The sequence below is a fragment of the Physeter macrocephalus genome, chromosome 19 (genome assembly GCF_002837175.3).
Source record: "Physeter macrocephalus isolate SW-GA chromosome 19, ASM283717v5, whole genome shotgun sequence".
Lineage (NCBI taxonomy): Eukaryota > Metazoa > Chordata > Mammalia > Artiodactyla > Physeteridae > Physeter > Physeter macrocephalus.
In genome coordinates, this window is record NC_041232.1 from 49,340,706 (window position 1) to 49,355,066 (window position 14,361).

A 14,361-nucleotide genomic window follows, 5' to 3' on the forward strand; every position below is an offset into this window, starting at 1 on the left:
AAGAGTGGAGTCTCTGTTTCCCCCAGTCCTGTTGAAGTCCTGTAATCAAATCCCTCTAGTCTTCAAAGTGTGATTCTCTAGGAATTCCTCCTGTTGCCAGACCCCCAGGTTGGGAAGCCTGACGTGGGGCTCAGAACCTTCACTCCAGTGGGTGGACTTCTGTGGTATAAGTGTTCTCCGGTTTGTGAGTCACCCACCCAGCAGTTATGGGATTTGATTTTATTGTGATTGTGCCCCTCCTGCCATCTCATTGTGGCTTCTCCTTTGTCTTTGGTTGTTTTGTGTGTGTGTGTGTTCCAGTGTCTTCCTTTCGATGATTGTTCAGCAGTTAGTTGTGATTCTGGTGTTCTCACAAGAGGGAGTGAGAGCACGTCCTTCTACTCCACCGTCCTGAGCCAATCTCTCTATATAACTTTTTAGTAAGATGATTTTAATTATATTTTGAGGAAAAAGACAGAAATCCTGCACTAAATTTCATCATGTTGTGTTTCTTCTGCTGGTCTAAGATGTGGAGAATGGCATAAGAGGTGGTTAAAATAACCCCAGAGTAGGAGGTCAGGGCAGAAAGCCCCTGGGGGTGGGGAGGTACCCTCCATGGACTTGACATCACCCTGAGGAGCCCCAGGAAGTGGCCTTCCACCCCTGTGCCTAATCCTCGACAGCCAATTCCCTCTTGCCCCCTAAGGGCAGCTTTTATACTCCCAGATCCAGAGAGACCACAAAAGGTACGGAGTGGAAGAGGGGCACAGAAGGGAGAAGGGACCTGACTTCCCCTTTGGGGACTCATTGCTGTCTTACTCACCTGGGTTCATTGCTTTATTAAGGGGAGGGGGCTCCGGAATGGATTTGGAGAAATTTGTTCAACTTTATTTACCTTGAAGTTTCGAAATATCTCAGAAACTATTAGCAGTGACTCTTTAAGAAAATTCAGAGATGATGATTTATTGGTCTGAGGTAAGCCCTGGCCTGGGTTATTTTGAAAATCTCCCCTGGGTCCTCAGTCAAAGTTGTGAACCATTGATTTAAAGTCAAAAATGAGGCACCATTGAGGGGGGCATCTTTCCCACCATCACTTTCCACATTGACTCCTTCACTGGCCCCCCACGTCCACCTCCATTTTATTCTCCTGAGAAGAGAGGAAAATCTTCCTACCTTATATTCAAGTTCAGGTCATAAGGAAGTATGTTATTTTCTTGAACAGCACCCTCAGAAAACCTGAATTCTCCCTGGAAATTCCAAACCCAACTTTGGGGCTTATCTGGGGTGATCACACACCCTAATGTATCCAGGATGATCCTGGTTTGTGTGGAGGTCCCAGCATAATTATTAAGAGTACTCCCTTCCCCTCTCAAAAGTCTCCTGGTTAGGCTACTAGATAAACTACATTAACATTAGAAATGTAACTGTTTTACAGTTGGCCTCTGCTGTAAAAGACTCTAAGAATAAATATGGGAAGTTAACATTTGTTTCCTAAACTTACCAATAAGCAAGGCTATTCTGGCCAGGTCCTCAGAAACTCTGCTCTGAACTAAAGGTTTTTCAGCTTTTATTTAGGTTTCTTTGGCTTTTGGATGTGGTTGTTGTCTTTTGCCTTAGTGCTTTCCCATGTATATGGCCTTCTCCCTCGTTACAGGACTTAGGAAAATTCCATAGCAGTCACATCTTTATGACATCTGTATCGTGGCATCACTGTCACTGTCACTTTCTCAATGGACAGTTTTGAAAATATCCTGTGGCGTCACTCTTTTGGCAGTTAGCGGGGAACGAGGAGGAATGATTTACCATTTCTAGAACTCGTGCCTTGCTGAGCCAGCCCCAGGGTCTGTGACAGTGATGCTGACAAGCGTTTTGAGAGATCAGTCGCCTTTCATGGAAATGCTCTCAAACTTAGCAGTATTCTCCAACTCTGAGTTCTCTTAATAAATCATGTCCCAGTTTCTATTTTCAGTCCCAGCACCCTCTGAGATGACAAGTTCTGTGTGCTGAATAACTACTCTTTAAAAACTGCATCCTTTGTGTCTAGTAAAATTACTCTTTAAAAATTCAAAGGGGTGGTTCTCCATGTCAACATTTCAGAAAACTGTGGAAGGCAAGCCCTACCCACCTGCCCAGACTGTGAGCCCCCACAATCTTTGCTCGTGGCCCCCTCCCTACTCTGCTCATTTTGTCCTCTCCTCCCACGTGGAATTTTATGCCTTCTCGGTGGCCCTTCTCTGGACCTTGGCCGTCTTTATTATGGTGTGACACGGCTCATTTACTAGATCTACTTCCCACACCAGGCACTGTCCATGTGCCTGGGGGTCTGCACAGACTCTAATGAGCATCCATAAGCTCTTTTCATTCATGCAGGAAGCCCCAGGCAAGTTGTCCATGTCCCCGGGAAGCAGCTCTGCAGGCTAAACTGAGTATCAAGTCCCTGCACTGTCTCCTGCAACTATCACTATTCAGGGTGGGGACACTGGTCTGATCTGACACTCCTGTTTAGGTAGGTGCCTTTGATCAGTAAGCGTGGTAGATGCATTAGTTATGAAAAATACACGTTGGTAAACCATATATTTTAAAAATACAATGTTATTAGGTTAAAAATGACAATAAAAGAAGTCATAGGTAGTGAAAAAAAGCTAAGAGCTAATTCTTAGAAAGCACTATTTTCCAGGTATTTTCCTGAATGTTTTACATGTGTTAATACCAGTAATACTCTTCTAATAGTCCCAGCAGACACTTCTGTTGTGCTTACCAGGTGCCAAGCCTTGTTCTCACTGGTTTACATCCATTGTCTCCTTTCATCCTCACAACAAACCCTGTGAGATTGGGTCCCAGAGAGGACACGAGACACAGAGAGATTCAGTGACTTGGCAAGGTCTCCAGGCTGTGAATGGGTCAGACCCCAGCTGACCCACCTGGGTGATTTGAGGCTCTGGATATTTGCAGTTACCCTTCAGGGCTCCTGAATCTGTTCGTGTCATCCCTGGATTCCGTTTTGTTTCGGCTACTTTCAAGCTCATGCTCTGAACACTTCCTCGTGCTCTTCCATTGGGGATTTTAAAATCTTGTCATTTTTTTTTTTAAAAAAAGACTCTCTCTTTCTCCTCAATGATCTGTATGCTTTGCTACTGAAATTTTAAATTTCATTTGGTCTGGACTCTACCTCTAACTGTGTGACCTTGAGCAAGTCGGTCAACATCTCTGAGCCTGTTTTTGATTATGGGGGGGAAAAAAAGAAAGAAACCAGGCCTGATCCTGTGTGCCTGACCTCCCAGGGTTGTTTGGTAGACCCAGTGCAAGAGGGAAGAATGTGCTTTTGTGCTGTGTTAACAGGTCAGTCTTTTGTTATGCTATTGATTTTCTTAGGCTTTGTCTCAGCGTGACTTTCCCGAGATTCCAATGTGAGATTTTAAATTAGCCTCTAAACTTAATGACTACGGTTTAGCATTAAAGTTTTCCTTTCCACTTTTTCCTAACTGCTGCCTGAATATTCACTCTTCTCTTTTCCAAAACTGAATGATTATGAGGGGGAGTAATGGTCTCGTCCTCAGGATATTGAACGCTGTCAGGTTGTGGTCACTCTTACAGGGCGGTCACCTACCCCATAACCATTCAAAATCAAGTTTGTCTCTTTACTTGAAGATTCTAAAAGACTTGTTCTTGGAGGCAATACTTTGTTCTATCCAAAAACCTGACTTGCATGTCTCCTCCCTGTGAGGCCTGTGGTCATCCGTCTCTGTATCGGGATTGGCGGTGCCCCGCAGGCCCCCTGAGAAGACCTGAATAGGTGGTTTAACCGTTCTAAAAAATATTCCTGTCGTATGTGACTTTCTGCCCCTTGGAATGGCTGAGTTTGCAGGGCCCAACCTCTTGGAGCTAGTTGGTTCTAGAGAGACGGCCCCCACCCAGGGAGCTGACCACCAGGTGAATCTAGGGCTGCAGGGGAAAGTCACAGCCCTTACCCCTAAGCCTTGGCAGTTAGCACTCACTGCTTAAATTGAGTACCTCCTCTATGCTTCTTACAAATTCTGTAAGTCTTGTGGTCACGGACACCGCCTGTTTGAAGCTTCCTCCTGGAGGGGCTCACTTCTGCCTCCTGGAACTGGACCCTCAGCCCTCTTGGACAGCTTGGGAAAAAGGAGCTGAACTGCCTTGGTGACTTCCTTCCTGCCCCTTCTCTCTAAGAGGTCTCTGCTGGCCTTGGCAGCATCTCTTGCCATAGAGGGTAACCTCGGTCTCTCACCCTTTTGGCTGTTACACCCTCTCCCCACTCCCTGCAATCTTCTTGGCCAAGTCAAAAACAAACAGAAGCCCTCAATTCCACGCAAGCCTGAAGCATTTCTCCAGAGACAGTATTTCTGGAAGGGCAACTGTTGGCAGGTTGGAGGCTCCCTGATAGTTGTTGTTTTGAAGGAGGTTCTGGGTGTCACTGCCTCGTTTGGCTCAGAAGTTCAGCTTCACTAGGCTTTCTGGAAGCAAATCAGAGCCTGGCCTCTTCCTAGAGTGCCCCCTGCCCCTTCAAGAAGTAAGTTCCTCTTTTACCTTGAGAACTTCTGGATGTACTTGGGGACATTGCATGTTCAAAGACATTCCCACCCTGGTTCCCCCGACTCTGCTCACTTCCACTCTGTTGCTGGAGCAACTCTCTTGCCCCAGAGACAGTTGTTCCCATTTTCACTTCCAGCAGCCCCCTAGTCCAGCATCCTGTGCCTGAAGCCCCACCCACAGGAGCCTCCCTCAGCATCCTTTCTGCCCTGTTAGTTCTTGAGACCTGAGGGCAGAGGTTTGGCTGATAGACCTTTTATCAAAGAATTGAGGCAGAAACGCTTATTTCCTGTTGTCCCAGGACTGACCATTGCTGCCGGTGGCATCGTGGCCCCCCATGTTTTTGTTGGTCTCCATGAAAAATGTCCCCATTCAAGGCGTAGGCGCCTAACAGGCACTCGGGAAATATTCGTTTAAGGAAATGAGATCTATATCAAAAAAGGCAAAAAATAAATAAATGTGGGAAGATACCCTGCCAGCCAGAAAGAGACAGTTGAAGGACTGAGCTTGCTTCTCAGCCTCTTTTCCTGCTCAGGGTTTGCTGTCGTGTACCATCACTGATAACATCTTGAGAAGCCGATCAGCAGAGGGGTCTCATGAGGTGTGGCATAATCCAGCCATGATGACCCTTGGCCATTCCCACACAGCCTGTGTTCTTGCTTTCTGCTGGCTTTTTTTTTTTAAAGAAGGAAGATGTCAGTCAATCCAGTCTGTCGTGATGTTAACCTACCATGTTGAGTTTTTTGACTTAAAGTTACTTTCTTTGGTTCCATATTAGAATTGGGCTTTCATAATGGATTGTGACTCACTGATCTTGTGCTCTTGTTGGAATGCCCTGGATCACTGTATGAGAGCTTTTTCTGTACTTTCATTCTATTCTGTTCTATCATTGTAGCTGTTTAGTGCCAGGGCTACACGTTAATTATATCATTTTTATAATAAGTTTTTAGAGCTAATTGGGTAGATATTATATATATTTCTACTTATGGATTTTTTACACATATATTCTTTCATAGTAACTCTAGAATATTTTTTAATTCCAAAAAAATCTTGTTGGAATTGGATTAGCATCATTTTAAATATATATATTATTTATATATAAATTCTATGAGGAGAGATAATGAACATCCTTACAACAATGAGGCTTCCTATCCAGGAACATGATGTTTCTCATTTATGCACATCTTTTTCTTTTGCTCTCAAGAAAATTTTGTCAGTTCCTTCAAGTAGGCCCTGTACTGATATTTCAGGAGGTTTGGGCGTTTTGTTTCCTTGTTTGTGTGTTGTTTTTTGGGATGTGTCTGGGCTCAAGTAAAATGCAAAACAACTTTCTCATCTCCTGCCTAGAAGTATCACCTCCTGTCATCCTCCCAACCCTGTTCCACCTTTGCCCCATCACATCTTAGCCCTTCCTTTCCAGATGCCTTTAGAGGGTCATTTAACATTTCCTAACATCCTTTACAAGGAACCCTCTGTCTTATCTGCTTTATCTCCTCTTTCTATCATTGACCAATTTCCTATTTTTCTGATTTCAAACAATGGACAGTCACAGACTGTTAGATCAAAGAAGTGCAATAAGGAGATGGGTGCCTGAGAAAGACTCTTAGCAAGAGTAGGATGAATGGGCTCGGGGTGAGCAGAGGCTGGAAGCAGGAGGCCCCTGGTGGGCTGCCCTGGGAGGCTGGCACCAGGGGTCAGGCTCAGGGTGCAGGTGGCGGGAATGAAGGACGGGGCACGAGAGGCTTTGTGGAAGAGGATGGGCGACAGTGACTCAGACACAGGACCAGGTGAAGGATGTAGTGAAGGTCACTCTTGCTGGTCTGGGCTTTGACCCTGAAAGAGGATTGAAATGGATCAGAATTGATGACGGCTAATCCCTAGACAGGACGCATGCTTCCGGGCACGGAGAACTTTGGCTTGTTCTTGCAGGCGCTGCTCCAGTTTGTTGTGGGAGGGGAGGAGAGAGAGTTGGACAAGCCCGCATGACCCACCCCTCGTGTCGGGCAGGACAGCCGCCAAGGCACTTGAGGGGTCAGTAGCATCCAGTGGAGTCTGTTTTAATTATGAAGAAGAGCATTTAAAATACCTCTTGGATAAATTCCAGAGATTTAACAATTCAATTTCAGATATGACTTTAATTCTTATTCCTTCCTTTGCGAAGTGGTTGGAAGTGCTCTGAAAACATGTAGCGTCGTTTGTGAAGATAGCTTCCCCATTATCTCAGGATGCCCAGAAGCTTGCTTCTTCCCGACTTATGGGGGGTGTGGGTGTGGGTGTGTCCGTTGATGTGAGCTGAGTTCTACTGAGAATGGGGGCAAGGACATCTCAGGCTCAGAGCCACCCCTGAGTCTGTGTGGGTTGCTTGCTGCACGTGGACGCTGGCTGAGGGGGGAGGGCTGAAATCTGAGCGGTGCTCCCCTCCCAAGCTGTTTGCCATGGGGCTGTGTCTCCCTGGAGGTGGGCATCTTTTTCTCATTTGCACAAAGGCTGCAGTTGGGCTGGGCCTGCTCGGGCATCTCTGCAGGCTCCTAGAATGACGGGGACTCTATAGATGGGGGGGCTAAGGGCTAATGATTCCCAGGGTACCCCTGCCTGCCTTCCCATGAATGCTTCCTGCGCTGGAGCCTAGCTGTGGGTAGTTGCCTCTCCAATGCCAGGTCCCAGGCTTCTTCCGTCTTCCATGCTGCCATCCATGTGGCTTCATTCCTTATTCTCGTGAGATGTCTCACTGCTGTCTCTCCGGGCCTCACAACCACATTCTAGGCAGGAAGAAGGAGGAAAGGCAAAAGGCATGGCTCACTGGGTCTATCTCTTTTTAATCAGGAAAACAAAAACCCAAACTGCCAGCCTTACCTGCCAAGGGTCCAGGGAGGTGACTGATTTCACCGACATATTACCAGCCTGAAAAAAATCAAGTCCCTGTTGGTGAGCAGGGAAGAGGGAATGGATGTTGGACAGGCTCCCTGCAGCACCTGGACACCCCGCACCCCAATGTGGGCATCGCAAGTCATCACATCTGTCTCCATTGTCTGTAATCAGCATTTTGTCAAACCTTTTCTCATTCCTTCTTAGCCTTCTATATACAAAATAATATTTTAAAGTAGATTTCAGCTAAATTTCAGGGGCTCCTGATCAGCTTATTTGCTTAAATATGTAGAAGACAAGCTTGCCCTACAGAGTGAGTGTGCACTTATGCCGCGTGTCCCTGGGAGCTCACATTTCCAAGCCGACGAGCACACCCACAGGAATTGTTCCTCCTGGCTACCAGGCGGCCAAACAGCTGGGATGCTTTCGGTTATTTTCTTCATGAAGAAATTGTAATTTATTCCCAAATGCATGTTTAAGGACCTAAAATAGAATGTTAGCAATTGAGTTTGGAAGAGCTCAGTAGGACTTAAGGGGCCGCAGCCGTTTTTCCTTGCCAGCTCCCAACCTCCTGTGCTACAGCAACCAGCTTCCCTGGACGGCTCAGTTGCTCCCAGGCCCAGCCTGGTTCCCTTCCTCAGAGGAGAGGCTGAGGCCTCAGCACAGGAGGCCGACCTTGAGCAGCTGTCAGCTGCTCGGCTGGGGCCTGCCTGCAGGGGTGTTCTGAGCAGCTGATTCATGGAGCTCCGCCATATGGGCCCCAAACCTCCAGCTTCATCCCTGGCAGTTCCCTGGAACTAGACAAGGCACTTCTCCTCTCCTTATATTCTCTCCCAGCCCCAGGCTAGTCCTGGACGGTCTTGAGGGTCCAGCTCAGGTGGCAGCTTCTCCAGACCCTAACCCCCTCCACCACCAGGTGAGTTAGTTACCCCACAGCTGGGTCCCTCACACGGTGAGCACACCCCATCACTGTGCTGGACGTGTCTTACCCATCCTCGTCACCCCAGGCTTGTTTCATGAATCAAAATCATCCTCCTCCCAGCCCTGTGGCCTCAAGGGAAGCTGTGCGGCACAGGGAGCTTGCTGGCCGGCCCCCCTCCACCTGTCCCGGTTGCCACCCGCCCTTGGCTTCCCGAGAGCTGAAGGGGAAAGCTGGGGGCCTTGTCACAGCTCTGGGCAGAGGTGAGCATTGGCTCAGCACCTCACACCCTTCCTGGCTTCTGGCCGTGTGCCAGCCCGGGGCTGGCCGCAGGGACTGCCCCGAGGATGTCAGGGCAGCAGGGAGGCCACGTACATCAGGGCTCTGTGGGGACATGGTCCCCCTCCTCGGCCTCTTTGCTAGTTTATCCCTCTCTCCTCTTCACCCACCCACTGGGCAGCTGCCCAGATGGCTGAGTGTAGCAGGAGAGGAGGAAGCGCTCAGGTATCGGGGCGGAGGATGTTGGAATGATGAGAGGAGCCCCTGAGATGCAGAAGGGCTGACCGGCCAGCGATGCCGGATTCCCCTCTGGCTCCCATCTCCTCGGTGCGCGGACCAGCTTTCTCCATCTCTGGGCACACACCACACGCTCCGGGGCCAACCAAGTCACATTCCGACACCTCGCAGCCTGCAGGAGGGGAACTCTGAGAGGTTTGAGTTTTGTTTCCACTGCTTCTATGGAAAAAAAACAGGTTGTTTTTTTTTTTTTTTCCTTGCAAAATATCACATTTTTCCCAATTGAAGGCAAATCAATTTTATTTTGTAATGTGTCTGACTCGCGAAGTTCCATTGCTGCCCTGCTCTTGGCGGCCTCTTGGAACTAATCCCTGATCTCTGCTGTGCTGAGAGGTAGCCAGTCCTTCCCTGAGCTAAACTGAGGGCATTTGTTTTCATGTCTAAGTAAGTTGTGAGTTTGCTTTTAATAGAGGACCAAAGATGATGCATTAATCTTGGATTCTCCTTATTTTATCACAAGAAAACTGCTGCAGATGGAAAAAAGCAGGAGATCATCGTCCTGGATTCCAAGAGGAGCAATGCTATTAATATTGGTCTGACGGTACTGCCCCCTCCAAGAACGATTAAGATAGCCATTTTGAATTTTGATGAATATGCCTTAAACAAAGAAGGGATTGAGGTAAGAGGAGCTCTATGGAGCATTATTGTGTTCTGTAATAGGTTGCATATGTAAACATTACTGTGTCCAATGTGACTTTCTCCACAGGGTGGCTTGCCATATTTCTGTCTCAGCCAGATTCTGAATAATGTTAATAATTTTCACATCTTGTTTTTTAACTTCTGGGGGGAAAGAAGCCCCACTTTGCCTAGGAAATTCAGAGATCCTCACTCTCTGGTTCATTTACTGACTTCCTTCTGACCACATTCCGCCTACCTCGACGTGGAAGAAGAATTTGACAACCTCCACGGGGGTGGGGCTGGGATGCCTTCTTTCACATCATTTCAAACCAAATACATTTAATGAACAGTCTCAAAAGTAGGGTCTTCCATACGTGCTCACTCCGTGTTAGCGGATTTGTTTCTCTCTTGGCACCCTTTGGGGTGTGTAGAGATGGGTTTCATTTGATCAGTTGGAAAACCCAAGCCCACTGAGTCTGCAGCATTTGTTAATCTGGGTGGCACAAGTGGAGAGAGATTGGGTGCCTTGTCTGTGACTACATGGCTGGCAGGCGGCCCAGCTGGCGCCACAGCTCCCCTGCTCTGCCAGGGTCCAGTGCCCTTCCACCAGGCCCTGCTCACCCTTCGCTGTGGGCTGGTGCCTGTCTGTAGGAAGTTAAATCTCCTGTTCTCATAACAGAGAAAGAGTGAGTGAAACCAATGGCTCAGCCCACAGATTCCTACAGACGGGTGGATGGCCTGGAGGCCCACTGGGTCAGAGTGGGGATCTGAGGACACTGCTTCATGACGTTGGGTGACACCCACCCCATCCTTCTATCGGCAAAGAGCCCTGGATTCCTTTAAAGGCTCTCCATATTTGAGATTCCTTCATACCCAGTCTTATTTGAAAGCCTCGAGAGTGAAGAAAGTCAATGAAGGCTGGCTGCAGTGAGGGAGAGTAGGCTTTGGCAGGAGAGTTGAAAGTGAGGAAGGCCTGGGGGGCTGTGCCGGATGCGTCTCCAGCCCTGAGTGTGGTAGGGGGCAATGGGGCCCATGGGGCAAAGTGATGCCTGGACCCAGGAGGACAGCCGTGCCTTTGTGCTTTGGAAAGCAGAGACCTCCACAGGAAAAGCCGTGTTCCAGAGGTTTGTACTGGATTGAGTACAAACTTCAAAATCCATGCCTACCCAGAACCCCAGAATGTGACCTTATTTGGAAATAGGGTCTTTGCAGACATGATCAAGTTAAGATAAAGTCATCCTGGATTAGGGTGGGTCCTACTCCACTGGCTGATATCCTTCTAAGAAGAGAGAGGTTTGGACATAGACACAGAGAGGGGAATGCCATGGGAACACAGAGGATACACAGGAAGACACACAGAACAGAACACCATGTGATGATGGAGGCAGAAATTGGAGGGAAGCGTTTACAAACCAAGGAACATGAAGGACTGCCGGCAACTACCAGAAGCGAGGACAAGGCAAGGAAAGATCCTCCCCTCGAGTCTTCAGAAAGAGCATGGCCCTGCCGACACCTTGATATTAGACTTCTAGTCTCTCAAACGGTGAGAGAATAAATTTCCTTTGTTTGGAACCCCTGAGTTTGTGATGCTTTGTTATGGCAAACCTAGGAAACCAGTACGAGGCCTAAGCAACTGTGCCCTGAGAAACACACACACAGCCTTTGCCAGGAGCAGGTACGATGAGGGAAATGCACTTCCCTCTGGCTGGAGAGGAGGTGGAGCCCGAGCCCTGGAGTCAGGCCATGCAGCACAGCAGGTCAACAGAGCCAGGGAGTGAGGGCATGTGGCAGACCGGGGAGGGTGTAAAAAGGAGAGAGCAGGTGACAGTAGGCAAATACAGAGAGGGACACGGAGGCAGCTGCCAGACAGCAAGGAAGAAGGGGGCAGGCCCAGCCGCAGTGTGAGGCACCTCCACCCTGGGACGCACAGAGCAGCAAGAGAGAAGGGCATTGGGCAGGTGGGAGCTGCCAAGCGGGACAAACCAAGTGCAAAGTGTCTCTCACATAGGACAGACAGAGTAGTAGGTCCTAGCGCACACTCTGGCCATCCTGTTTACTTCACAAGATCTTTTAAAGACTGCAAAAGCTTCGGATTCATACATAGGCTCCAAATGCAGCCAGGGCCAGCTTGATTGAAGGAAAAAATGACAACTTCCCCTTTTAAAAATATTTCCCCTTATTGCCATGAGAACTTGAAAGTCCATCAGGAGAGGTGGATGCCTTTTGGTTTTGCCTTTTTTTCTTTCCTTAAATGTCAGTCTCCCTGGGTGGGGAGAGTTTCGGATACACTAAGTTACTTAGATTTTAGAATGAATCAAATTATTTTTTTCCTTTTCTGACTGGTTTCCAGCTGAGCACCTTTTTGATCCAGGAAGGAATGATAGGTACAGTAATGATGACGGATATAGGAGCAGCAGAGCACTAACTAAACTTGACTTTCCTAGGTTTCCTCCTGTGGGCCAGACACCAGGTAGGTGCTTCACACAGATGCTCATCAGAACCTTACGAGGTACATACTATTATGTTCTTCATCTTAAAGATGAAGAGGGTGAGTTCCAACGTTTGTCTGTGTCCAAGCTCACAAGCCAGTAAGAGATCGAGCTGAAATATGATTTCTAGAGCCTGAGTCTGAAGTGCAACCCACAGGCCAGCCCTGGCGGCGGCCAGCCCTGGCAGCGGCCAGCTCAGGTGGGCTGTCTGGGCCTGGGCTCACCCACCGAAAAGAATAAGAGGGAATCTGAAAGGGGAGTGAGAAGATGCATGAGGCAACACAGTCCGCATCACAGCGCTGCCTATGGTTTTCCTCTGGGAGTAGCTGGCATATGAAATGAGGTACAGTGAGAGGACACAGCCATAGAAAACACTGCCTAACCCTTCCTGAGAGCTTATTGTGTCTTGAGTGCTCGCTAAATTCATATATAGTCACAAGACATGGAGTTACACATTTTTACCAGTATGTGTTGAAAGCAAGGTTTATCAACTGGCACTATTGCCATTCTGGGCTGGACAGTTCTTTATTGTGGGAGCTGCCCTGTGCATTGTAGGGTGTTCAGGATCCCTGGCCTCTGCCCACAAGATGCCAGTGGCACCCATCCAGGGGTGACAACCAAAAATGTCTCTTAGACTTCATCAATATACCCTGGGGACAGAATCACCCTGATTGAGAACCCCTCATCTGAAGCTGCCTGGGCAAATCCAGAGACTATGTATATTTTCAGTTCTTGTCAGCTGTAGCTGAGAATCCAGAAGAAACCAGTCCTGGTGGGGAAGACAGAACCCAGGCCCTCCCAGCTGTTACCTGCTGTCTCTGGCCACTGATCCCAGGGGCCCAAGGGGTAGAGATGATCTTCATCCAAGTGCAGAGCTACTCCACCAAAGCTTATTGTCTAGGCTTGTTGTTCAAGAGTTAAGTCAGGGCTGAGAAGAGATGTAAGTTGTGTCCTTACAGATCTTCACTAATATGATTTCCAGCTTATGCCCAAATGGCCTTTTGCCAAACCGTCTGCTTCTTGGATGCAGGCCCTGTAGCATGGCACCACGGCTTAATGGGGTCATTCGAAACGAAACCTCTGTGTACCTGGACGTGATTAGGATGTATTCACTGACATCCTGTTTGTCAACCCCATGTTTTGTATCTGATTCATGATGAAAACCCATGGGAGTAAGTAACTTCATTAAGGAAGTAGTTTTTCATAAGAGTATTAAACTTTAGAATATGATTTGGGGGCATCTCTAAGTATTATTAATGATATCTTCCCAAGTAGAACATCGCTGAGATATCACAGATGGAAGTAGGAAGGGTTTTCGTTTTTATCCTTGCTTTTCTCATTTTTAGAGTCTGTGTTTACTCAGAGGGTAACACAATTGAATGGCCCCAAATGACATTTAACTTGGCCCTGCTCGGCTGCCAAGCCAGTCAGCATCCTAGAAACAGAAGTTTCCTTTGGCCACCTGTACAAAACTACAGTATCTTCTCAAGCAATTTGTGTTGGGGAACCCCGTCCACGGGTCCCTGAGTGAGCGCTGGACACGCGCAGGTGAGCCTGAGCGTAGGAGCCCATCGGTGGGTCCACAGTGCCAGGAATCAGAATGTGCCAGTGACTGGGCACCTTAGCCACACTGGTAGTTTGTGGAATCGCCATGAGCATGGACGTGGTGCTGGAAAGTAGGAGGAGCCCCTGGGTGGTTCTCCAGCGCTGCCTTGGTTGATCCAGCCTAGCTTCAGGCACTGCATCTTCATCTGTAAATTTGGTGCATAATTTCTGCCTTACATGCCTCACTTGAGTAATCATAAGAACGGAAGAAGATGCTATCAAGAAATAAACTTGAGAAGTTAACTAAAAAAAAAAAAAAAAAAAGCCCCTCCCTGAGATTAAGTGCCTGAAGAGAATGCCATTGTCTCATGAGACTGCACGTTGCATCCAAACTAGCCTCAGCCATAAAGTCTCCAACTTTCTGCTGTTAGATTCTCATCCAGAGTCATAGCCAGGGTTCTGTTCAGAACTCAGGAGATATGGGGATACATGTATATGTATAGCTGATTCAATTTGTTATAAAGCAGAAACTAACACACCATTGTAAAACAATTATACTCCAATAAAGATGTTAAAAAAAAAAGAACTCACCAGACATGATAATTACTTAGTATGGTCTCATCTGCAGGTGAATGAGATGGCCAAACCCCAAAGCATTTGGGTCCGTAAAAAATAAGTAAGACTTATGAATTTTCATCTGAAATATGATTTTCAGATACAAAGGCAAGCGTACTGAAAGCAGTGCTGGAGAAACACTGTCTGGAGGAAAACAAAAAAACACTGAGATTATTATGTCATGGGCCTGTTTGATGTTTTTCT

The 14,361-nt window shown here is 47.7% G+C and overlaps 1 protein-coding gene across 14 annotated transcripts in view; it reads left to right on the forward strand.

The window, feature by feature from the left end:
* FHOD3 (formin homology 2 domain containing 3) overlaps nt 1-14,361 on the forward strand; it is a 546,814-nt gene that overhangs the window by 438,804 nt on the left and 93,649 nt on the right. For 13 of the 14 annotated variants that reach the window (XM_055080580.1, XM_055080572.1, XM_055080570.1 and 10 more), the window contains one exon: nt 9,351-9,509. In XM_055080580.1, the coding sequence (XP_054936555.1) occupies nt 9,351-9,509 (159 nt within the window). Of the gene's footprint in view, nt 1-7,353; nt 9,018-9,350; nt 9,510-14,361 lie in introns of those variants that run through there. The other variant, XM_055080581.1, reaches the window with a different exon arrangement.